Source organism: Mycteria americana, chromosome 1 (genome assembly GCF_035582795.1).
Source record: "Mycteria americana isolate JAX WOST 10 ecotype Jacksonville Zoo and Gardens chromosome 1, USCA_MyAme_1.0, whole genome shotgun sequence".
NCBI classification, from domain to species: Eukaryota; Metazoa; Chordata; class Aves; order Ciconiiformes; family Ciconiidae; genus Mycteria; species Mycteria americana.
This window is the reverse complement of record NC_134365.1, coordinates 23,104,508-23,130,074: the sequence shown is the minus strand read 5'-3', so window position 1 is coordinate 23,130,074 and position 25,567 is coordinate 23,104,508. Positions and strand designations below refer to the sequence as shown.

The following is a 25,567-nucleotide window of genomic DNA, read 5'->3' as shown; positions in this document are numbered from 1 at the left end:
ATTCTTGACTAACCTAGGACTAGGTGTATTTTGGTGTTACTCAAACATACAATTTCTGCTGAGTTCCTCTTGGTTAAGATCTTGTATAAGCACTTAAGTAAACAATTTAGCAGAAGAAGTAGTAATAAATATATTTTTGTCTCCATGGAAATTAGTGGCCAAACCCCTTTGACTCTGGGGCACAATTACACAAATGATAACTGGGTATGATAGATGTATACTTTTGTCCCAGCACTGTTTTTGGAAAAGAATCAAGGTTTCGGCAAAATTTGTCAAAAAATAAAACTTCCAGTGGGGGCGGGGAGGGAAGTTACACAAAACACTCTTATTTCAACCAATCCACTGTTAATCTCCATCATCAGATATTCCGGGGCCTTGCAGGTACTGTAGTTTTGGTGCCTCAGGCTCCCACTTTGATGTTGGGTGAGGCTTCCTATTCATCTCAAAATACGATGCATTCTCCCCTCACTGAACTGCTGTAGTGTGTCATGGAGAAAATAGAGATAAAAGCTTTTAATGTACTGTAAGTATTTTTCTTTTTCATGATATTAAATCTCATAGCTGTGATTTCATTATTAAAGCTCATAGCTGATTTAAAGGGCATAAACTGTGTGTTAGCAGCAAATGGAAAAGGAACCTACATGGGAATGTGTAGTTACTCTTTAGATGTGCTGCTTTTAGAAGGATTTACATTCTGCCATTCTTAAATGAGGTGTGTTGCTTTGTTTTCTTCTCTCTGTTTTATTTTCACAGGTATCTTGTGACAAATTTAATGGGTGCTGACCTGAATAACATTGTGAAGTGCCAGAAGTTAACGGATGACCATATACAGTTTCTCATCTATCAGTTACTTCGAGGTCTTAAGGTACTGGCTGAATGCAGGAGTTTTAGAGTCAGCAACCGAAATGTTGTGGTAACGACTGGTTCATTGCAGTGACAGTACTTAAACACTTTTTTTTATGTCTTAAGCATGCGCAGATAGCAGCAATCATTTCAGAAATTATCAGATCATTTTTCTAACCAGAAGTAAAACCCCAAGCCTGCCAATGTTTACATGCGGAATGCATGTGAATACTCCCCTTGAACATTAACTTTAGATCAGTGTCTATTTAAGTTATTATTGAAGGAGAATCACTTGCTATAGTGTCTCAAGTGAACATGTTCTGTAGCACACAGTGTGTGTTTTAGACACTTCACCTGTCACAAGAAAGTAGTGAAAAAACTTCTGAAGAATGTGAAATTGATAAAGAATGATATGGCAAGTAACTCACATTTGTGCTTTGAAAGACATGACCCAGTTTGAAAAACTACAGCCCTGATTTTTGTAGAGAGCATCACATGGGTGAAGAGATAACCAAGTTAGTTGGTTTCTTTGGGAAATGTCTGGAAGTAGAAGTTTATCCTAGCAACGTACGGTGTTGCACACAATCACCTAGGATTTACTCTGCCTGTAAAGTCATTGTTTCCTTTAATCAGTTAACATTTATACAATTAGATAACACAGGTGATTGGTAATGAAATTGTAGCAAAGTTTTCTTCCAAAAGAATTAAAATATATGTCATTTTGCTGACATTAAACATTTAAGAGTCTATAAACCGGAGAAGATGTAGAAAATGCTTCCCATTACTAGGTGATAAGCATTTTCTCAGACTGGTCTTGATTTTCCCAGGTATAAGCAAAAAGAAAAGAGAGGGGTCAGCTGCTTTAGTAGCTAACTTAACAGTAATTGATATTTTAGACATGGAAAATAACTGTATGTTTGAAAGCAAGCCGTGGTAAATACTGGCTCTGACATATACTTATTACATGATTTTCAGCGAGTCACCTTGTGCCTGAGACAGTAATTCTTATTCATGCATGCAGGTTCTGTCAATTTAAGTGCAGATTTTAGTGAATAAAAATTGCAGAACTGAGCCCTTAATTGCTTTGTCTCATTTACTTAAGTTAATAGCTTAATTAGGAAGATGGATTCTGGAGTTAATTATCCAGCTTGCGGTTTTGAATATAAGGCTATGTTGTGTCAGAGCTCAATAATAGTAAGAATTGTGCTCTAAAGTGAATATTAATTTCAGAAATGCACTCAGGTGCATTTCTGGCCCTGTTTCGAAGGGGAGGGATTGATGGTGGCTCGTCTCTTCTGGAATTGAAATTCTCATGTCTCTTTAGTTGAAGAACATTTGAACATATATAACTCCTCGCTTACATCTGTGCTGGAGTCATTACAACGTGCATTCGCGTACCTGAGTGAGCTTTGGGCTCGCTGGTAGGTGTGCTCAGCAGCGTGGAGCCCAGGCTTCGCACCCTGCAGAAGCCGTCTGAGCAGACGAAGCACTGGCGTGGAGCCGCGTAGTTCGGCAGGCTCCTGGGCTGGCGGGTAGAGGACTGCCTGGCGGCGCCGAGAGGAGCTGTTGCCGTTGTCTCAGCAGAGCGGGGACACAGCTCCGTCTGTCACAAGCGGTGGTTTGGTTTCCTCTTCGTTCAGCTGCTCGCAGCTGTTGTGAGGAGCGCTCAGGGGTGGCCCTGCCCTTCTGATAAACAGTACGTAGGTCTGGAACAAGAATAATGCCCTTGTGTTTTCTTTGGGTTTTCCCAGTTGATATACAGGTTTCGCGTGTAATCTCTGCTCCTAAAAAAGAAGGCGAAGTCACCTCTAGAGAATAGAAGAGGAGGTTTTCAAGGTCTTGCTGATCCTTGTCAGTAAGATAATAGCTAAATTGGCTGTTAATCCTAACAAATGAATGACAGGCAATTGCAGCGTAAGCTTTTCTCATTCTTTGAGTTTTAATGTTTTATGTAAAATAGTAGAGACACAAAATAGCCGCTGAAATAGTGCTTTGGGTCCCTGCTTTGAAAGTCGACCTGAAGTAATGCTGTGGCTTAGGTGGGTATTTTGGTCACTAACCTGTCCCAGGGTGTGAGAATCTCTCACCTACGTTCAGCGTTCACAGTAGGGGAAGGTGACTTACATCATCCAGGAGTCAACCATACTGCTCCCTAGGCCACTCACTGCACTGAGCCACTAGCTGATCAACACGGACATCCAGGTAAGACTGGAACAAATTCCAAATTGGTAAGAAACTTTCAACAGAAGAATCACTGCAAGTGCTATCTTTTATGGTAGAATCAAGTCTTCATGGTTACCTTTCTTGAAATATCTAGCTCTGGATAAGACAAAACAAGGAGGTTTTGAAGTTCGTCATACCTCCGTTTGATCTGAAAATGTAGCGTGATGTAAGCCTTTTCTGTATATAAAACAATCAGTCTCAGAAGCGAAAAGATAAGACAAGCGACTTATACCTTCCTTCACTTCTAACTTCAAATCTTACCCTTTTTTTTTTCCTTTTTGTTTCACAGTATATTCACTCAGCTGGAATCATCCACCGGGTGAGTTCACTCATTGCAATAATAAAAATGAATGGAGTGTGCCCCTCTGTGCATCAAGTGTTACTAAGACATAGTTATAATATAATATACTTTAAAAGGTTAAAATCGTACTTGACCACCTCTCTCTATTCTGCTACAGGACCTGAAGCCCAGTAACCTAGCCGTAAATGAAGACTGTGAATTGAGGGTAGGTATCATGCTGTTGTAATGAAGAATGTTGTAAAAGCTCTCAAGATGACAGTTTTCTGAGGAAGCGTTCGCTACCATTTTTATTTCTGATTCCATTAATTTCAACTGTTTGCTACTGTTGCTCCCCTGGCATAGAAAACCCATTTCCATGAACATGTGTTTTCTCCCAAATGTTAATTTAGTATGAACACAAGTATCTTTGCAAAATGTTCATCCCTAGTTCCTCACAGATGGCACATAGGCTAATAATTTGGCCAATAAGTGAGAACTTAACTAAGTATATCTTGAAAGTTTGACCTGTGATATATATCTGCATCTGCCATGTTTAGATGAAGCTCTGTAACAACTTTCATTTTTATATTTATAGAATATACAAGCTAAATTAAATAATGATATGAAAAAAGATACCAGTATTACCAGTTATGTTACCAGTTACAGGCAGTTAAAAAAAAAAAACAAACCCCAGCCAAAAAGAACCCTGTAATCCACACTTCTCAAATGCTATTTTAATGTACACGTCTATATAAATACATATCTTTGTGTACCTGTGTGATAATGATATTACATAATAAGCATGAGACTCTGGAGAAGGAAGAAGATGTCTTCTAGCTTTCTAAGCCTTTAAGCCGAAGAATGAGAAGTTTAGGATTTCTCCATGACAGCCAGAAACATCTTTCTCCCTGTGACTGAGACTCTGATCGCTTTATTCCAGCTGCGAGGGATTTAAGAAAAGATTCCAAATACTACAAGATCAGCAAAAAATCAGAATAGTGAATAAGAGCAGTGCAGTTAGGTTCTCACGCTAATCCGGATCTGTGGTGAGAAACTGTAGTTCCTGTTTGGTTTAGTGACACTTGCAGATGCTCAGCAAGTTTCATGATTATCCCTTTAATGTCTTCATGCATGTATGCTCAGCATCTGTGAAATTTTATGGGTCATCTGGGTCTGATCATTCACTCTAAAATGTGTGCAGTATTTTTGTACTGTAAGTAAAGGAGACTTTTAAGCTTTTTTTCCATTATTATGGTATCTGTGCACTTCCCCGCCTAGCATTTGTTACACTGCTCTTTGATTTGTTTCTATTTATAGCCTTACTTCCTCTGATACCAAATTATTTTCTATATAGCACAAACGAGTGGATATTTCCAGGTACAAACAAAAAGGAAATAGAAGCAAAAAGAAGGAAAACGTGTGTCTACCCATTTGATAGAAGGGATCAGCTATTAAAGAAAAATATTGCCAAAACCCTTATAAAAATAAGGGCATCAGTGTTCAAGTTTCAAGCCATTATTCACGCCTTGTTTGCCTCATGCTTTTATTTTTGCTTATTTAAGAAATAAATAATGCTTTTGAAGTATATTAGAAGTAAAGATGTTAATGTGTTATTTATATCTTAATATTTTTCTTTAGGCTTTTTATATCTTTAAATTGGATTATAACTGAGGAATTTTGAATGATGTTCTTAAAATTTTCTTACTCCCAATGAAAAGGATTAGCCATCAGCTTAATAAATAATCCTGGATCTCATCACGGGAGGTTGCCACTGATCTTAATTCACATTTCTATTTGAAGAGATGCTAACTACCTCAGGTGACTGACATAACGAACAGCACTGAGGCTCAGATGGTACCCTCTCACAACAGTCTCTCCTGGAGTTAGGGATACCTTTTAGCTCCAATTAGTGGGACATGGACTAATCAAAAAATAGAAAGCAAAGAAATGAGCAGGAAAAATTTAATTGAAATAACTTCCTATCAACATAAACTTAGCAAGGGAGAGCATATGGAGGGGAACATTTTGCTATCAAGCCTATGAGTAATACATGTACCTAAAGAGAGCTCCTTTGTTGTTTCGGTGGGGGAGTTCTACCGAAAACAGATGGTATGTGATTTAAATCTACCTTGTTACGCAGGATATATGTTTCTTTCCTAGTGGCATCAGAATGATGCGTGATTTGGGTAAATGCTTAGATAGACAGGAGAGGGAAACAACAGAAACTCTGCAGATTTGTGCTCAGCTCCTGCGGTCTTTGAATGTTTAAATGGCCAGTGGCACTCACTGTTGGCATTTTACACAAACATTCCCAGTTGATAGTGTTCCATTATAGCAACAGTGCCTATTTTTAGCAAATGAATGTCAGCAGAAAATTGAACTTGAGGCAAAATTTAAAGTTTGCCTTAGAGGGCGAAGGGCCAGGCTCATCGCAGTGGAAGCATCTTTGTGCAGACCCGTAGGCTGCAGGGATACAGCAGGGAGGGCAGATGAGCTCGTCCGCAGAGTTTTATTTCACCAATGGTGAGGGACTATGGATAAACTCAGAAATGAGTAATGGGGGAAATCAGTACCTATAACAGAAGTGAAAAGGAATTTTTAAAACTATTATTTATTTTATTTTATTTTTATTCTGTAGATTTTAGACTTTGGCTTAGCTCGACAAACTGATGATGAAATGACCGGATATGTTGCGACAAGATGGTACAGAGCTCCGGAAATTATGTTAAACTGGATGCACTACAATCAAACAGGTAAACTGTGAAGACTTGCGTTTTGCTACAGCTGGATATAGTGATAGTTTTAAACCAAGAGGCAACTGTGTTGAAGGATCTCTTCGATTCATCATACACATTTCTCTCTCCATTTTTTGGCAGTTGACATCTGGTCGGTTGGATGCATCATGGCAGAGCTATTGAAAGGCAAGGCCCTATTTCCAGGAGATGATTGTATCCTTAACATAAAACAAAAAATGCAGCTATAAAAATACACTCTAATTCTTCCTTTTTTTTTCCTAACTACTTGAGTGTTTCTATGGAAATGTTTTTGAGGTAACAAACTTCTAAAACAGTAAATAATTTTTGCTAATCTTTCCATTTAGTGTACGTGACAGCTGAATATGAGACCCACTGGTAGGAAAAAAACCAGTAACAGATGTTCGTAAACAACAAGAAGTTACATTTATTCTTTGTTGTGTATCTGTATTTAAATAATAACCTAGTTACAACAGAGCAGATTTCTTCCATGTGTGTATCTTACTGAAATAACATACGTTAAAACTGAAGCTGAGTAAAGGCAGTATTTTTTGATCGGCTAATACAATTTTAAAAAATAGAACTGCTTTTAGGCTGGAAGTTCCTAAAATGCAAAGAAATTAACTTTTAAATAATAGGTGAATTAATGGGCGTATTGTGTCCTGTTATAAAAAAAGCCAGCAGTTCCAGAAATGCCACAGGAACAACAAAACCCTCTCTTTTCTTCAGCGCTGTGCTGTGGTCCCTGCTGGAGCGTCAGGGATTTCCATTGGCGTTTCCTGCGCTGGCAGGAGAAAAAAAGAGCCGTTGCTGAGGAGAGCAGTAAAAGAACAAAAGAAAACTGAAGAAAAACACATAATGAGGAATGAGGAAACAACTGCATCAGAGGAAGAAAGTTTTTAATATGCAAAACAAAGACACTCTTCTGTATGGAATATTGACATTGCTCGCTACTCTGAAACCCCTCAAAAAGTAAACGCTTCTGCTGAAACTAAGCCGTTGCCAGGTGCAGATCAACATGACATTAGAATTGCCTGGAAAACTGTTAAGAGAGCTGAGAGACCAAGTCTCCCCACCGACCTTTCTATTGTGCTCAGCATCATTAGGCTCTATTGTAACCACAGGCATCGTCCAGATGTTCATCATCTGGACGATGCCTGTGCTTCAGACTGTTTGATTACATGATATGTGGTATTTGGAAAAATCCATACATCTAGTTTTCAAGAAATAAGATTTTTTTGCTGTTATAAAATATTGTCTACAATTATATGATCACATCAATTTAAATAAAGCTGTAAAATAACCTTGAGTCTCTAGGGAATATGGAATATACTTTACTGGTCATATATTACAATGAAAAATGAACATTTTCAAAGTTTTTAATCTTGAGACTGATATAAAACAGATTTTTAAAGCTACCAAATGAGGATTTTCCACTTAGCAGCCCTCAGATTAGTAATCTAGCCATAGGTGCTGTATCATATTGGACTGTTCTTCAGAAATCCCTCAAATCACTGAAACGTAAATGTGCTATTAAAACTAATCTTAAGAATATGTTAAATTGGGAACTAGGACAGGATAGCAGTATTTTGCATGCACCTTTGTCACGTACAGGCACACCTGACAGATTCACATAGTACAATAGAGAATTTGATACTCCAGGACTAGGCTTAAGCAGATATGAATTGGAATCCTTCCATGGACTATGATGGAATTGTCTTGCTGAATAGTTTTAAACATCTTAACTATCTGCATGAAAGCTCATTAATTGTTTAAACCCAGAAGGACTGTGTGCTGTTTATTTCCCTGAAATAATGCAGATATCGATCAACTAAAGAGAATAATGGAAGTTGTGGGCACACCCAGTTCTGAACTTCTGAAGAAGATATCATCAGAACATGTGAGTTCACAGCTTCATTCAGTTAACTGACTTTCTGTCATTCTTTTCTCTAATTGGCATCCTATGTCACTGGTTGCATTACACAGATACTCTGATTTGGAAATGAGCAAACACTTTAAAATGATCTCTAGGTTTTGCTGCTAGAATGCCACCATTCAAAAAATATTCTTTTTAGAGGTATCCAAATGCCTTGACTGTCAGCTGGATTAATTTTGATACTTGTTCTCAGGTACTCGGGTTTTGAAAGGAGTTTTGCAATTGGTCCTGATGATCTTTTATTTTGCTGCTATACTTATAATAAAAAAATTCAAACTGATGTTCAGCTCACAGCATTATATTGTTGCTATTAAATCTGATGTCTCTGTAATTTTTATGCTTTCCATTGTTGTAAGGGATCTAAACAGAGATGTCAGAATCAAATAATGCGTGTTCTGTATGAGTGCTCTTATTTGGATCCCTAATTTGAAATTTGTATTTATTCATCGCTCTGACTGCTTATGTGAAGTCCGCTTTCATGATCACTTTCGTGATTTTTAACTCTCCATATGACTTTTTTAAAATAGTAATCTAGTAAATGAACAATTTCCACTTTGTTTCCCTGCTAAAGCTACACTTAAAGGATTCACTTTAAGCAATAACCGTTGATATCTAGCTGAGGAATGAGATGTGGTATTGATTAAGGCAGGTGATGGGCACAGTGTAAAAATTCACATAAACACAGCACACAAATACCTCCTGAGCTGAAGCTGTTTCCTTAAACCTTTTCTGTATACACCTCAGACTAATACTAATGGCTGTTTTTCAGCTTGTGTGTACATTGATGGGTTTTCTTTGAACTTACTAACGAATACACTAGTGGGTTAAGTAAGCAGGAGCAGTAGGAGAGCTGGAGCAACACTGTATTTCTGGAAGGTCCAAGCATAACGAAGCCTCATCAGCACAGGCCAGTGCACAGCCCCAGAGTTTGTGGGTACCCAGCGCCTGGGAATGGCCGGGGCAGGAGGAGGATCCGTCCTTGTGCCAGGGACTGGATCACCCAGCAAATCTCAGACTGTGCTGTCCTAAGCGTAGGTCCTTGTGTAACCTTTATGTGTTACTAAGATCCTACGGTTTTTGCCGTAACGCGTCCAGAGTAGAGTACAAAAATGTGTGATTTACCCACAACTAGTCAGTTTGTGAGCTTTTTGATTATGAGATTAAGCACCTTACATATTTACTGGAGATAGTACCTGCTTTTGTCTTTAATTTCTTGTGTTTCACAGCATACCTCAGTGAGCTACAGGAATCCAGAAACTGTTTTACTGGGCCTAATTATACCTTTAGAGCATAGGGAGAACACAAAAACCAAGTTAATGAATGGGAGTGCTGCTAGGTCACCTCTGGGCTGCCTGGTTAGAGGAACAATGTCAAAGGAGATACATACCTTGCTTGGAGGTACTTGCCTCTTGCAAGGGAGTGTCCTTTTCTTTTCTTTTCTTTTCTGTTCTGTTCTGTTCTGTTCTGTTCTGTTCTGTTCTGTTGTTCTGTTCTGTTCTGTTCTGTTCTGTTCCTCCATTCTAGTTCTTCTTTACCTTGTACTTTAGCTGTATTGTTTAGATATTTCTTAATGCAGCTTGCAGTCCCAGACAATTTTTTCCATTCCTCTAACAACAAGGTCAGAGGCATTCTGAAATGCCAAGCCTATTTTCAGTTATAAGTAGAGCATTAAAGAATTGGAAACTAAAAGATCAACTTCATGGGAAGTTTCAGCACAAGTTACTGAGCTGTTTTGTCAGTCTTTCATGTTAATATGGGTTTAAATGGTGATTGCATTTCATTATTTTCAGAACAATTTAAATGTCTGGATTCTATTGGTTGGGTTTCTGTGGTGAATATATAAGCAGAGGGGACAGGTTGGTTACGTATACTTTGATAGGTCTGTGTTGTTTTCAAAGGACTTGCGGGCAAGGTTGGAGATAATTTTGACTGTATCTTGTTCAGTCATGTTTGGATTAGTGATGTTAATTGATGTCGGTACAGAAACAAATAATCCACAAATCCACAAATGTTTGTCATAAGATAAATTTACCTCTTGTTTCTACCCTAGTCCACAGCTTCCATGCAAGAACGTGTGACAGCTCTCTTTTGCTCTGCTGTTCATACATATGTATAAACTAATGCCCTGGAAGACTTAACTCTGATAGGACCTGCACACCCTGACCTTCTAGCAGGTGTTTACTGCCTTTATGAACTTTAGGGGCATAAAATAGGTGGTGTGAAGCCTGTGTTTGACTAGTCTTTAAACATTGTTCTCTGCATGACTAACTACAGCTGCTAAGACGAAATCATCCTTTTAGAAAGCCTTGCTGTCAGCTCCCATAATAAAAAGGGAAAACGCTAATATAGTTTTAGCAGGTTGGGGACATAATGCATGAAGGCTTGCTTCTTTTAGTAAGACTCTGAAATGTGTCACTAATGGTAGTCTGGAGTTTTGATAGAATATGCTTAAATCTTACAAGAAGCAGAAAAAATAAATAGATCTGCCTCGTTAAATTAGAACATGGTTTGAAAAGAGACTGTGCTATGTAATGATTTAAAATATCTTTATATCAGTTCATTGTAGCTGCAGAAATTAAGATGATGGCAGAGAGAACAGTGTAGGGAACAGGATCTGTTTCCCAAGTGTGGTTGTAGGATTGCACAGATGATACGTCAGAGTATTTTATAGTCGCTCCATGATAGTCCAGAAGACAGTTCCACAATTCTCAATCTGGTATCTCACTTGAAGCCATGGAGCTGCTTGGTATGAACAACTTTTATTTCGTTTGCTGTCTTCAGTAGGCCAAGGATGCTTAGTTAGCCTCCTGCACATAGTCTCCTTCTAACTGGACTGCTAAGTGTGCAGGGAGACGTCCCTGTAACACAAGCATGTTCTGAAAGAATTAAGGTTTGTTCAAAGACCATCTGGGTTTTTTATGGATTTGGGGACAGCCATTTGCCTCTTCTTTAACTGTTCCATATCAGAATTCCCTGTTCCGTCTGATCCCAGCCCTTAGGACCAGCATTAAACCTCTTCTCTTGCTGACCTATCTACCTCAGCCCAGAAATTCATAGCTCCTGTAATGTCAGGCTCCACGCTGACATTTGTGGGTCCGATATGCGGGTAGGCTTTTCCTAGCTGAGTTTGGATGAGCCTTTCACAGCCACGGCGACAAGGCAAGCTATAAATTCTGTTAAACATATGAAGATCTGCACCCTGGGAGTCTCAGGATTTGTTCTTTAGTTAGTGAAGCCACTGTTCGACAGAGGAGAGAGAGAAGGGAAGGATGCAGCTTGGATTATACCACTTCGCTGAGGGCAACTGAAAGATGATTTAGGTTGCAATTTCTGGTTGAACGTTACATGCATATGTTCCCTGGGGATACACTGCAATGAACCAGTAAGCATAGGTGAAAACGTAAGTGCTAACGCATAACTCTTAGAGGAAGATATACCTGTTTAAAACTCTCTTGCTTATTGTGCAATATACAGGAGTGACTGTTTAAAAGTGTCATACATTACGGTTTTATGTAAAGAAGGTTTCCCATGTATAAGAAACATAAAAAATATTGTCTGGTTTTTTAGAGTTGGTATGGTTAAAGTTGGGCAAAATTTAACCTCTGTGCATGTGGTATGTATATTGATTTATTCCTAGGCAAGAAAATACATTGAATCTCTTCCACATATGCCTCAACAGGATTTGAAAGCAGTATTTCGTGGTGCCAATCCATTAGGTAAGAAAGTCAGACTGATCTAGTTTAAATCTTTCACTAACAGAGGAACTCAAGCCTTCCTTTGCAATATTATCCCATATAATAATGATCAGACCAGTGAGAAGAGCATTGCTTAACCTTTCACGCTGAGACTGTTTTCCCTTCATGAAGCCTGTGTCTTTTGTTTCTGGTGAAGATTACGGGAACCTCTTAAAGGAAAACGGTCTGTGAAAAGCAAAAGCCAGCTATATATAGCAGGAATAAATACAAAAGTCATGGGGTCTAGACTAGAGACATCACTTCTGGCTCAGGAAGGCCATGACCTGTAAATTGCTGGTGAGCAGAAGAAGTAGTACAGCTGTTTGAATGACCCTTTTGAGTATTATTTCCTAGGAATATATTAGCCATTGTCGGACACAGGATACCGGGCTAGACAGACCTTTGGCCTGATCCTGCACAATTGTTTTTATGTCTAACCAATTGGTTCTGCCTGTGCAAAAGAGATGTTTCTGTGAACCATTTCTTGTGACATGGCAAAGGAGACGTTTGAGTCACTGGAGTCATCTTACTACAGTGCCTGGTCAGTTCCATCAAGTGCACATTAAAACATTGTATATAGGGAAGTATTATGAGTTAAAATGTTTTGAATTTGTTCTGTGTATTAGAAGACAATTTTATTTTTACAAATACAAGTAGCTGTGAATGCTTTCTTACAAAAAATGGGATTGATTTGCATGAGGTACATGAGAGCATGCTACATATTAATATCATAAAGGCAAATTAATGACAGTGCTTATATGAGAGCACTAAAAATCATTTTTATATAATATTTTAAATAGCTATGACAAACTTTCCATATAAAACCAATTTCAGCCTTACAGCTCTCTCTCATTTCTAATATTCTGCTACTGTCGACTTCAAACATATTTTCTTTATGCTGGGTCCTGTAAAGGTGGGTTTTCATCTGATGATTTCATTGGTGCAGCTAATTAAAAGGCTAATCTCACATTCACAATTTTAAGTTTCTTAAGTTTGCACTGATCGGGACCAAGTTAGGCACACGATGTACAACACAGGATATTTAACTTTTAAGCACACAGAGATCTTTTCAGAATGAAGGCCTTGGATGTCTGAAGGGGTGAATCAGGTATCAAATAGACTATAATGAACCTTTGCGCATACCACAAGCAAACCAGAAGCTTCCTTCAGCTCTTGTCCTGATTTCAGCTGGGATAGAGTTAATTTTCTTCCTAGTAGCTGCTATAGCACTGTGTTTTGGATTTAGTATGAGAATAATGTTGATAACACACTGATGTTTTGGCTGTTGCTGAGCAGTGCTTACACTGGTCAAGGACTTTTCAGCTTCCCACGCTCTGCCAGGTGCACAAGAAGCTGGGAGGGGGCACAGCCAGGACAGCTGACCCCAACTGGCCAAAGGGCTATTCCATACCATATGACGTCGTGCTCAGTATATAAAGCTGAGGGGAGTTGGCCAGGGAGGCAGCGATCGCTGTTCAGGGACGGGCTGGGCGTCGGTCAGTGGGTGGTGAGCAGTTGTATCACTTGGGTTCCCCCCCCCCCGCGTTTTGTTCCTCTCTCTCTCTCATTGTTTTCCTTTTCATCATTATTATTATTATTATTATTCCAAATTATTAAACTGTTCTTATCTCAACCCACAAGTTTTCTTACTCTTGCTCTTCCAATTCTCTCCCCCGTCCCACCGGGGGGGAGGGTGAGCGAGCGGCTGTGTGGTGCTTGGTTGCCGACTGGGGCTAAACCGCAACAGCTCTGAAAATTGTACTCACAGTATAAAATCTTCAAAACTTATTTCTTATCTTGCCTAAATTTTGTGGGTTTGCCAATAATGTTAACTGTGTTTACGGTGAGTGGGAATAGCTTGTGTGTAAACAGTTGCCCTCTCTTTTATTTCTAGATGGTCTCTTCTGGCTTTGAGCCACATTTCTCTTTTTCCCTTAGCTGTAGATCTTCTGGAGAAGATGCTTATATTAGACAGCGATAAAAGAATTACTGCCTCGGAAGCACTTGCACATCCATACTTTGTACAGTATCACGATCCAGATGATGAACCTGAGGCTGAGCTGTATGATGAGTCCATAGAGAATAAGGAGCGAACCATCGATGAATGGAAAGGTAACAGAATTGCACACAGCAGTTAATACATGCAGCAGGACAAAACCTTACTTAAATAACAGTTTTCCTCTGTTTCCAACCAGAGCAATTTGAACTCTTAAGCCCGAGGGAAACAAGATAAGTCCATGTGTGTGCTTGTGGGAGTGGAGAGGTGGAAAGGGTTGTGTTTCCTCTCTGGATTTTGCTCCCTTCCACCATTCTGTCACCTCCTCAATAGATTCCCTATGGCAGGTTTAATCTTAACTAAAAGCTGATGTTACCAGGTAACCACGCATTCTGTCTTGCTTTTAGTTTTCTAAGTCAGATCCTCAGCTGAAGTAACTGTCCTAGGGCAAGTGACACTATTTGGGATTCTGGTCTAGCTTTGTTCAGAACCGGAAATGAGTATTTTCCACACAGATGTGTATTTTGTTAATCATTCCTTAGATAGCCAAGTAATTGGGATTAATAGATAAACCATGCTATTGATCCTGTTTGAGATGAGAGTTGATGATTTTACTTGGGAGTGACACCCCAAAACCCATCCTTGAGAAATACTGCAACAGCCTTTTTTAATTAGTTCATTCCATGCTTGCATCATGATCATATTGCACTACAGTATCACGGAAGTAAGGTGGCTAAACATTAAGTTTGCAAGTACACTGAAAAGTACAGCACAATTTCATTATTGTCTAATGAGGACATATTATGCTAAAAATTCCTTACTAGACATTTTAAATTGAGAGTACTGTTCTAGAAAATGAATTGTTCCTGTTTATCAATGAATTCCTTTCCTTGGCTTAAGACGAAATATGTATTCTATAAAATAAATGTTCTTCTGTTTCTATTTGTATATTCTATAACTTTTACCCCAGAAAGGTTTGATAAAAATGTATTAGCATAGTGGGTAGGTTTATGATGAACAATACTGACCTCCCATGTCTTAATCACGCCCTTCCACTTGTGCCATGTTTTATCCTGGGCATTGCAGGGGAGACAAGCAGAGTGACTACAGCAAATACATCTTAAAGAAAGACAGGAGTGGGGTCATGGGTCTCTCTACAATAAAGCAACCTCCTAGAGCCCTGAAAAGGGTTTTCTAGAAGCCTACTGCATCTGTACAAACAAGGAGGATTGACTGGTATCGCTTAGTCCTTACACATGCTCTCCTCTGCAAAAGCTGGCAGCATACAGCACCGCCCATACATCTTGTTGATTGAGAGGCATGCTCTATTTGCTGCTGTGCTTACGAGTGGATGATTTGTTTTCTGCTACTTTTTCAGCTGACTGAGTCTTTAACAGGAAAGTTTAACAATTTCCGAGTCACGAAGCTGATTTCTGTTTGTGATGAAACTCCGCTGAAATTATTTCAGGAACAATCTTAGCTTAACACTTTCTGAACTGACATGAGGACGTGAAGGTGAATTCTCTAGGAAGGACAGTATCATATTTTTCTACATCACTGTCCTTGCTGGAAATACAGGTCAAACTGCTTCTTTATACAGGGGGGAAAAAAAAGGCCTGAGACAAAAATCTCAGAACTGGCACAGCTCTTCCTCCTGGCCATATTTTTATCTTGGGGAATAAACTTTTTATTTCAAGTACAGTATGTGCCACATTTAAGTAAGATGGTGTGAAAGGTGACCACTTGCATAAAATGTTTGTATTGTTGATGAAATATGGACCCAGTTTCTCAAGATGTCAATAGCATATTTCCCCTCTTTTTCTGTTCAAATTAGAAATGGGTGGCGCTTGATCCCAAGAGGGACTGAGCACCAAAGTAAAATGAGATTTCAGACACTTTGTCATACACGTTATGCACTTAAGAGTTTCCTTGGCCTCCATTGCACACTGCTGAGGCTTGCAGCCCAAGCTCACAGATTTATTTCTGACATGGTTAATCAGTCAGAAAATATTTCAAAATTTTAGAGGCCAAGAGTGTGCTATTCAGCGTTGAATGCTATGCACTATCTCTCCTTAGCTGTTGCTCCAGTTGCACGTATCTCAGCGTAACGTCTGTACTCTCTGCCGAGTAGGTGGCATGAGAACTGGGTAAGGAGCTTCATAAACATACAATGCACAGCCAGCAGGAATAACTTCTAATACAGTTCCAGGTGTCAAATCTATGAGGACGCTGGCTTCCTCCAGGTTCAGTCAGGACCGCTCTAGCTCCTACCTGGCTGCCTGTGACCAGATGCTACTTAATAGCCGCAAGTCAGCCACTGAAAGAGCTGCCGAACGAATTCTTCCGCCTCAGGGGTTCTGCACACAGAACTGCTTTCAGAGAAACTTCACTGAAGCTGGCACGCTGGCCACCATACACCGTGCTACGGCATAACACAACCAGAGCGTAAGCGAGATTCAGCCCCAAGATTTGTGCATACTTTTTAGAGGAGTGCTAGGTCCTCACTTGCAGGTGTAGCAGCTGTCTCAGACAGACCTGTTTAATAAACAAGCTAATAGGCACAAGTTTGGTATGATTTAAACATCACTGTTTGGCAAACAGAACCTGAAGTAATGCATTGTTAGCCATTTATTTATGTGTGAACAGGATTTGGTCCTTAAAATACAGTATCTAACTTGAGAAAATACACAGGAGGTAGCTGCTGCTGACGTATTCCATTACTGGGCAAGGCACAAAACAGGACATGACTGTCAGCATGAAAAGATAAAGGGCTATTCCTAAAGCAGAGTAAAACAGCAGGGAATCCATGTTTCTAGCTCAGCCCTTCTTGATGAAAATAGAACTGTTACATGCTTCTAAGACAAAAGAAAATTTTTTTCAGAGGACCTTAAAATTAAGTTAGTTACAATAAAACATAAAAAACCCCCGAAACCTAGATCCCAAGGCATTAGCACAGAATTGCGAGTGATTTATGTTCAAGGCAATTGACTGAGAGATGATAAAGAACATTCTCCGCAGTTAAAAGTGTACATTTTAAAACCTGCTTGGGTGCTTTTAAAGATTCCATTTTCCATTACATTTTGTCTTTATTACGTCATTTTGGCAGGTCATCTGACAGCATAATTGATGTTTCCATTTCAGGGCCTGTGTGTTTTAGTAATTAGCTGAAGGGGACAGACATGTTGTACAATAACAGTATTTGTGAGTCTAATTTGTAATCTGAGGTTAGCAGAAGGATTCCTAGTGAATTCAGTCTATTTTTGGATCTGGACTCTAAAAAGGCTGGAAATACAAACTACAAGTCACATGCATCCATAGAACTGTTTTGCCTGGAATACTTTTCTTTTGAAGAGAGCATCACCTAACTCTTCTCTCTCCCTTACACCCTCTCTACAGAACTTACCTACGAAGAAGTGATTAGCTTTAAACCCCCTGACTTAAAAATGGATAGCCTGGAGATCGAACAGTGAATACAGGCAGCTCTGTCTTGCCTTGCTGCACTATGAAGACTGTTAAAATATAATCATACAATTTAACCTGTGGTCAGATGTAGATTTTACTATCCAAAGATGTTGGAGAAGATGTGGAAAAGCAGATGCATTATACGGAAGCCAGACGATGGTTGTTTTGGGTGGGGTTTTTTGCCTTGTAGTATGAATGTATTCCCAGCTCACAAAGGGTGATAAAGAACTGCTTCATTCTGACAAGATTATGCACTGAGTTCTGTCAAGCTGTGTGTTCTGCATGTTTCATTTTATCAGTTGTATTGCCAAAATAAAGGTGACTTTTTAAATTAATTTTAAAATTGTACATTTAAAGCATGAATGTATACAAACATAAACATAGAAGTCCATACAAGCAATCCATTTTTTTTCTGGCATTTTATCTGTCCGTTTTCTTATTATTTATAGTTAGTGCCTTTATGAAGAGAGGGCGTGGTAGTGAGATAGACAGAATATGCATATGTAGTCATATCTGTGGTGGTCTTACAAATTTACTGGATGTCTCTCAAGCTATCTTAACACCAGTTGAAAGTCAGTAAAAATAAATCTTTGTCTTCTGTTGCCATTCAGGTGTCTGTTCTCATTATTTTCCCCACGTAATTTTTTTTTTTTAATCTGCACAATACCTGTTTGTGAGATGATTTGACTTCCCGACGGTACTCCTAACCGTGCCATCGGTGGAGTGCTGGTGAATTTGCCCGAGTTTACAGGAAGGTGCCCTGAAGGCACGGCGGCAGATCTCTGTGGTCTCCTGCAAGCTGCAGCACAGGCTGGCACAGATGGCAGTGCCAGAGTACTCAGTTCTGTTCACAGCTGTGAATTCGATATTCCTCATTGTCTTATGTTCCTTCACATAATCCTTGGGAAAATAATCTAATAATTGCCATGGGAAGACATGACATGACAAAACAAGAAGATTTACGAATTTGTTTGTTAAAAAAAACAAACCCCAAACTATCCGTCTCATCAGAGTTTCTTTTTAAGTAAAATTTTAAAGGCTTTCCAGCTCTGAAAAGCTGGAAAATTAAATAATAAATTGCAGGATACACCAGATATTGAGATTTCTTAAAGAATTAGATTTATCTGATTTCCCCATTGAAGGCATAATACTCAAACAGGAATATCCTTTGGCATGAGGCCTCTTGTGGTGTACTGGCTGCGTCTTTCTACATACTTGTGATTCACAGTTTTTCAATGTTGTTCATTTTTGTGTCTTGTTCTCGCTGTCAGAGTCTCATTTTGGAGGTGGCTTTTTATAATATTTAGGTTTTCTGCAACTTTTGTCATTAAGATTCAGTTGTACAGCTATTACATGAGGTAATGAATTCTACTGTGTTTATTTACCTTCCTCTGTATCTTTTCTATGTAAAAAGAAAAGCTTTTTCTTAATAAACAGATTTAAAAAAAATCAAGTCCAAGAACTTTGATTTTTCAGAGATACTTGATACAGTATTGTTCGTCGTCTTTGAGAAACAGAAATAAGCATTCCATCTAGAAAATGTGCTCCTAATTTGTGGACTAAGTGGTGGACTGTTGTTGATAATGTTGGCCAGTTATCCGATACTTGCATCCAGTGGAATACAGCCACTTGTATTCAGCTTTCTGCAAGGCATATTAATCTGAAAGTAAATGCCTGCGTGGATCTTGCGAGTCCTCTGAAGTTGTCTGGCCGCCATTGCTTGGGCTTCCTGAGAAGCTGGATGAGGCCTGTAATGGTCATGCAACGACTGAATTTCATGCTGACTAAAATAGGTGAAAAGGTTGGAAATCCTTAAATTATTTGTCTGACGACATAATGAAAGTAATCACTTAGTCATGTCTTAAATATATTTTTTCATTTGTTTGTTTACCAGTTAACAGAAAAGTAGCTCAGTGCTTTATTTTCTCTGAAATCTGATAATGAGCTTGCTAGCCTGTTCTGCAGCTCTATTCCAGCTGGAAGGGCAAGGATGAAATAAAGAGATTTCACAAGAACCTCCTGCATCCAACGATAATTAATGGAGTGTGGGATTTGTCCCATCATTTGTTTAATCTGGTTTCCTGGCTATGAGGGTGGCCGCCGCCAAATGTTTCAAAGGATGTGTAAAACTCTGTGGCAGGCAAGGACCAGACCGTCTGCTCTTGCCATGGCTCTGCTGCTTGAGGTAGAAAGAAAGTTTTATATCACTTGCAAAAGTAGTTCTTCTGGCAACTCTGAATCTTCTTCTGCATATTTCCTTTTACATTCAAAGATGTAATTTTTTCTAGGAGATAAATTATGTAGGAAGAATACGGTCATAGCCACACTTAAACTAATCAAAGGTGACAGTAATGGGTAAAAAGAGCTCAGCTATTTTTAATGAAATGCCATCAAAACCCATAAATCATCTCATTTTAATGTCAAGAAAAACAGTAGGGAGAGAGACATTTTCTTCCTAGATTTGCAAAATGAAGGTGATTTCTTAGACCTCAAAAGCCACTAATTAAAGTATTTTTCTAGAGCAGGTCACCGACTCCCTTGTGGTAATCCAACATGGGACTGCAATGTGGTAAATTTATCAGTTTACAACAGCAGGACAGGGTAATTGGAAAGACAGTACCCCACTGGGACAGCAAGGTGGAAGGCTTAGCACTAACAACGCTTATCGTTTGCACACAGATGGAAAAAACCATTTGTCACCCAACACAAATGGGCGAATGGAGGTAAACATCTCGGAGTGAGGGCTTTGTCAGGCTTGGTGAACCTGTAAGGCAGACCGCTTAAAGGGAAATTTTAAAGAGTAAATAAATATAAAAGTAAGGATTTTATTTTAGAAAAATTTATTTGCTGAAAATGTCTTTAACGAGGCATTGTTTACATGGCCCAAATTTTATTTGCAAAACTTGCAGTGGAGCCTGCTTAAACTGCGGGGTTCTAATCTCCTGACACCACTCTTACTCTCATTATTACAGTCGTGCTTTTGTAGGTCCTCTACACGTTGCATGTACGTTTGAGGAGAGCGTTGTAGGTTTTAGCCATGCTAAATTAGGGTGCTCATCATCCCTGACCACCTGCGAAGCACAGAAGGGACGCTCGGAGGAGCACGGCTGGGCCATGCTAGCGGAGGCGGCGGCTCAGGCTTCCACTGGGGGAGAACACAACTCTCCGAGGGCTTTCTCTGGTTAATTGCTGTCATTGATAACAATTTACTTCTAATCTGAATTTACCTAATGTCACCTTTCAGTCACAAGAGCTTGTTATCTCTCCCCCGTACTGAATTGAAATCACTTCTAGTATTTATTACCGCACTCTATAATCAGTGTTAAGTGCAACCCCAAGTCTAGTAATTTTATCATCACTGGGAGCAAAAGGTCTTGCAAAAGGAAAAAGAAGTCTTTTGCATACATCTCAATCTTTTGACACGCGTAAGTATACACTACACTTCTTTAAAATTTGCATCTTTATTTTTTAAGCTCTCTACCTCATCAGCACTGAAGCCCAGCAGCAGGAAATTGATATGCCAGAGCCAAAGCAGAAATAAAGACAAGACTAAAGAAATCTCTAATTTACAATGTGCTAATAGAAAGAAAAACCAAGGATGGTTTAGAGGAAAAGCGCAGCATTAGAGGGTATCACGTGCCATAATACACACAATTCCCTCCTCCCAGAACATACAAAGTAGCTACAGAAGTATGAAACAGCAGGGTTACTAATGACTTTGGGAATTTATAGGGGGAAAAATAATAGGAAATTAGGTAATCAACACTGATATATGAAAAAATATATCACACACCAGTAGGTCAAGAGCCATTAATTAGACAGCATTGTTGCAGAATTCCCATTAGTGCTCTTGGCATGCTTTTGATGTGGTGCAAAAGATGAAAGCAAGAGGGAAGGAGGGTCAGTACGCTGCAGGATCCGGCACAGCGAGCTCACCCTAGGGACAGGAGGGGGACAACCCTTTCAAGGACAAAATGCTGGCAGCAAAAGCACCTTTGACAGAGGTGGGGAGCAGTCAATACAAAAGCCACTTCCTTCCCTTCTTCCCGTCACATGTGCTCCTGGATCATAACAAAAAAACAGACCCCCACCTTCCCGACTCTCGGGACCTGGTCAAAAATGAATCTGTTCAGAAAGTACCATATTCAGCTGCAGGCACAAATTACTTAAGTATCCTTTGCTACATCTGGAAATTGCTGACTTGGCCCAAGAATCCCTGACAGATGAGCACTGGTAAAGATTTAGCTCTTGCTAAAAGAGAATTGCACTGTAAATTGGGTAAATTATGTCCTTTGGTAGCAGCAGAAAGGAATTCAGCCTCAGCAAGATCAGTCTTCTTAGGAAGGAATTAATAGCAACACCTCTGTTTGCTTTAAAAGCAGCTACTTGTTTCTCTTACATGTGAATCGTGCTGCTAGTGTTTATGGATGTAGCGCAACTCTCTAAAGCTGGTTCTTAGAAAATCAGCACGCTTGCACAAGTGAGAGTACCAAGTGTCATTAATTTATGAGTCTAGGCAAAAAGCGTAAGGGTTTTTAAGGGACTAGTACCAAGAGACTCAGAAAGCTGCATTAGTGTAGCTGCCACTAACATATTGAACTGAAATGCCTAAAAGGGTCTAAGTTTTCACCACAAGGAGGGAATATATTGTGAGTTTCCTATGCAGACACTGATCTTCCAACCAATCCGACATTTAATCCATTAGACGGGAAATTTCTACATAAGGAGTGAAACTGTTCAATGAGGCTTCAATCTTGCATGCATACAAATGCTTCATTTTGCACTCACATAGTCCCCCAGCTTCAATTATTGTCACAAATTAAGATGTGTACCATAGCACAGAGGTTTTAGCTAGTCCTTTTAGGTTCCAATTTGATCACAAGTAATACTGGACACAGTAGAAATACTGAATCACAGCAGCAGCCCTGAGACAAATATACACTAAATTTGCCGTAACTTGCAGCCTCCACTGAGCCATACTTTGCTCCTTACAGAATAATATCCTGTAGATTAGCACTAAGATAATATATTCCTATTTCATACTCATTTTATAATAGAGTCCAAAGGCTCAAATCAAGAATAAACCCTAGTTAGATTGCATTCCGTGCAAAAATAACACACCGTATTCCTGTCCTGTCCAGCTCTCTCATTAGGTTGAGATGGAAACGCAACAAATGAATGCAGCATTAAGGAGGATGGGAAAGATGGGGTAAGAGTACCACCAAGTTTTTGGTGATTTAAACGGGTGATGCGCACAACTATGTCATGACAAATAAGTAAAGCTATCAATCAGTGATATCCGTTAACACCCTTTTCATGTGATTTTTGCACTGAAGCTGGGAAACTCTTCAACACAAGAGTATTTTTTCCTCTGTGCACAATAGCATCTCAGGCTGCGACAATCTCTGATAGTTTAAAAACTAAACTCCTACGGTTTATCATAGGAATGAGTATGAAGAGGACCTTTAGGCAGAGTCTGAGGAGAAAGAGTTAGGAGAGCGTTAAAAGCAGTTGGTTTATAACTGACAGGTTTATTCCATTAGCTACCCTCTACACCCAGCCTCCTTTCCCCCACCCCCTCCAGCAAGCAGGGATAATGGGGTAGTAAACAGTTACTTAGTAAGTTCTCACCCGACCCCTTGAACAAATGAAATGGCCAGTTTAAAAAATATATTTTTCTAAAAAAAAAAAAGCACTTAGGTGGTGCATATTTATTCCTTTCTGCTGACAGCAGAGTGCTCTGCAGCATGGCGAGGGCCCCAGGGGTGCTCCGTGTCACAGAAACTGGAACTGAAGCACCCTGCTCAGGGGGCAGAGAGACAAAACCAGAAAAGATGCAAAATAATTGGCAAGGGTGGGGACACAATAGCATGGGAATATTTTCAGATGAAAACCGATTTTTTTTTTTTAAGCTTTACTTCTTGTAATAAATAAAATGGACTTACTTCCTCCATGGCAACGTATGTAAGTAGACAAGAAAAGAGTACTTTTTGAAGGTGGGGATAGAAAGCTGGTTAAAAAAAAAAATATTCTAGGAATCAGCTTTTGACAATTCAGCAAGATTTTATGTTTACTGACATTAAGGTGTGTTTTACAGAACTAAAGTATTCACATGTGAATTGGTGTATCAAGAATAAAATGGCCATGTGAAAGACATCTTACAGGCATAAACAGACGGAAAGGTGGGAAGATGCTTGATTTTTCCAAGGACCTTGTATGATCTCCTGCCTTCCCCTGGTTGAATCCACATTGCCAGTGCGCAGACTGGGGGATCAAGGTCCCAGTCCCTCTCCCTGCTCCCACAGATGCACCTCCTTCACCCAGGGCCTGGCAGCCAGCCCGCAGTTCAGCTCCTGACAAACTAAGCTGTGCCAGTTTATCACTGTTAATAACCAGTTTGTGGTGAGCAGCATTGCTGTCAAACTCTCTCACCAGACTCCGTACCTGCAGAACTTCTCAGGAAACCACAGTGAGCCTTCTCACAGCTCTCTTGCAGAGTTCCTGCTCCAGCAACAAAGCCTCATGTCCAGGCTGGAGTGTAAATTGAGTTCTCAGTTCCCAGAGAGATTCGAAAGACTACTGTGCACATCCCATCTACCTCATATGCTTTGCAGCTGATTGCAACCTTCCAACACATTGAAAGTTGGCACTTTAAAAAAACAAAGGTATCAAAACGAATGTTTCTTCATGGTAACAACTTTGCCATCCTTCCATTTACAGGATAGGCATTAGGAAAGTGGGATTTTTGCATCGTTACTGTATTTATAATCTTTTATTCATGATGTCTAAAGAAGGTCCTTTTTTGTTCTATGAACTTTACAATAAATATATGCCAAAAGCAGAAACATCTGATAGCATTCCTTTTTTAATTTACCCTGTCAAGCACACACTGCCTGGGATAAGATATGGCCGTAGTATCCTATTAGTCTCATTGCAACAGATTGTCTTGGGGAAAATATATCACCATATATCCAGCCAAGCCTAGCAGGATGCTGAGGCTCGTGCATTTTGTGACGCTGCTGTAAGATCCACCAGCTGTGGAAGGATCCAAGTTTCTCCTCTCACTCCCTTCATAGACACTTTTAATGGTTTTATTAGACAAAGCTTCCCTTCTTACAACAGTGCTGATTCCCTCATCTTTTCAGTAAGTTTATCAGTTCATCTGCTATATATGTGACTTGATGAGAAAAAGTGGTTTTGTATTTGACCTACGCTGCTACTCATCCATCTACAGCAAAGTATACCTAAATACTTACACGAAGGAAAAACATGGGGAAAACAGCATTGGCCAATTTTGCCACTGAATTTAAAATCTCTTACAAAAGTTGCTCTATAATCTTCTCAGCTTCTGCATAAGAGTGATGTTGTCTTGGTGCTGGGTAAGTACTTTCATTTACTGTATCAAAATCATCCACTTTCTGCCTTGATAAAAAGCAAGTAGCCAGAAAGCATCATTTTGCCACAACTGGATAAAGAAAAATAGGTGAGGGATCAAAAGCAGAACTAATCCTTACTGTAGTAGACACATATATATTTGTCATTAAAAGTAATTTAACTAATGGACTGGCTCAAATCTGAGTGGAAGGTAAAGCTGCTCTATCCTTCACCTTGCCCATACCACGTTTCACTCCAGCTATCATCTGAATAGCAAACACGGCACAAAAGTGATGTCAGAAACTAGAAAAAAAGTAAGTAAATCTGCTGGGACAGCAGATTTTAAAAACAAACACGTCTCATTAATCTAACACTTGACACAAACCTCACATTACCTGCCAAATGTCAGCAGGCTGGATTCCGTACTGACTAAACCAGGGAGTCACACAGGTCAGCAGAGAGCAGCGCTGGGAGACGCAGCTACTGGGTGGAAGGATGTCAGTCCAGGCTAAGTGAATTTGCAGCACTGCTCTGCAGGCAACTTCAGAAACGGTGTCTTCCTCCTGTACCCGACACGTAACTGACGGGAGGAGGGAGGTCAGGGCTGCTCTTCCACATTCGGTAGTTAGGCACGAAAAGGTCTGGGCCCATGGCACCTACCAAAAAGGCATCGGGAACAACAAAACTTGGCGAGATTGCCCCTTTCGAGCTAAGCCACAAATTGAACTCTAGTGACAGCAAGTCTGAATTATCTAACCTCAGCAACATTGCTCAGGGGTGAAGTCAGACAAAACAAAGGCTTTACTAGACCCCAAAGGGCAAGAATTTTAATTATATTCACACAGAGAACACGTAAAACATTTTTTAAAGCAGATCTTTGCTTTACACGTGCCAGTCCAGGTCTATTTACTATGGAGATACTGAGACGGCCGCTATTCTCCACGCTCCAGCACGGCAATTGTTTGA

General features: G+C 39.7%; 1 protein-coding gene across 1 annotated transcript in view; it reads left to right on the top strand.

Moving 5' to 3' along the window:
* Positions 1-18,651, top strand: part of MAPK11 (mitogen-activated protein kinase 11) — a 34,587-nt gene extending 15,936 nt beyond the window's left edge. The window contains exons 4-12 of the mRNA XM_075492904.1: positions 754-865; positions 3,356-3,385; positions 3,525-3,572; positions 5,985-6,099; positions 6,223-6,294; positions 7,920-7,999; positions 11,673-11,751; positions 13,708-13,881; positions 17,162-18,651. Coding sequence (XP_075349019.1) covers positions 754-865; positions 3,356-3,385; positions 3,525-3,572; positions 5,985-6,099; positions 6,223-6,294; positions 7,920-7,999; positions 11,673-11,751; positions 13,708-13,881; positions 17,162-17,235 — 784 coding nt within the window. The 3' untranslated portion in view covers positions 17,236-18,651. The remainder of the gene's footprint in view (positions 1-753; positions 866-3,355; positions 3,386-3,524; positions 3,573-5,984; positions 6,100-6,222; positions 6,295-7,919; positions 8,000-11,672; positions 11,752-13,707; positions 13,882-17,161) is intronic.
* Positions 18,652-25,567: the final 6,916 nt, after the last annotated feature.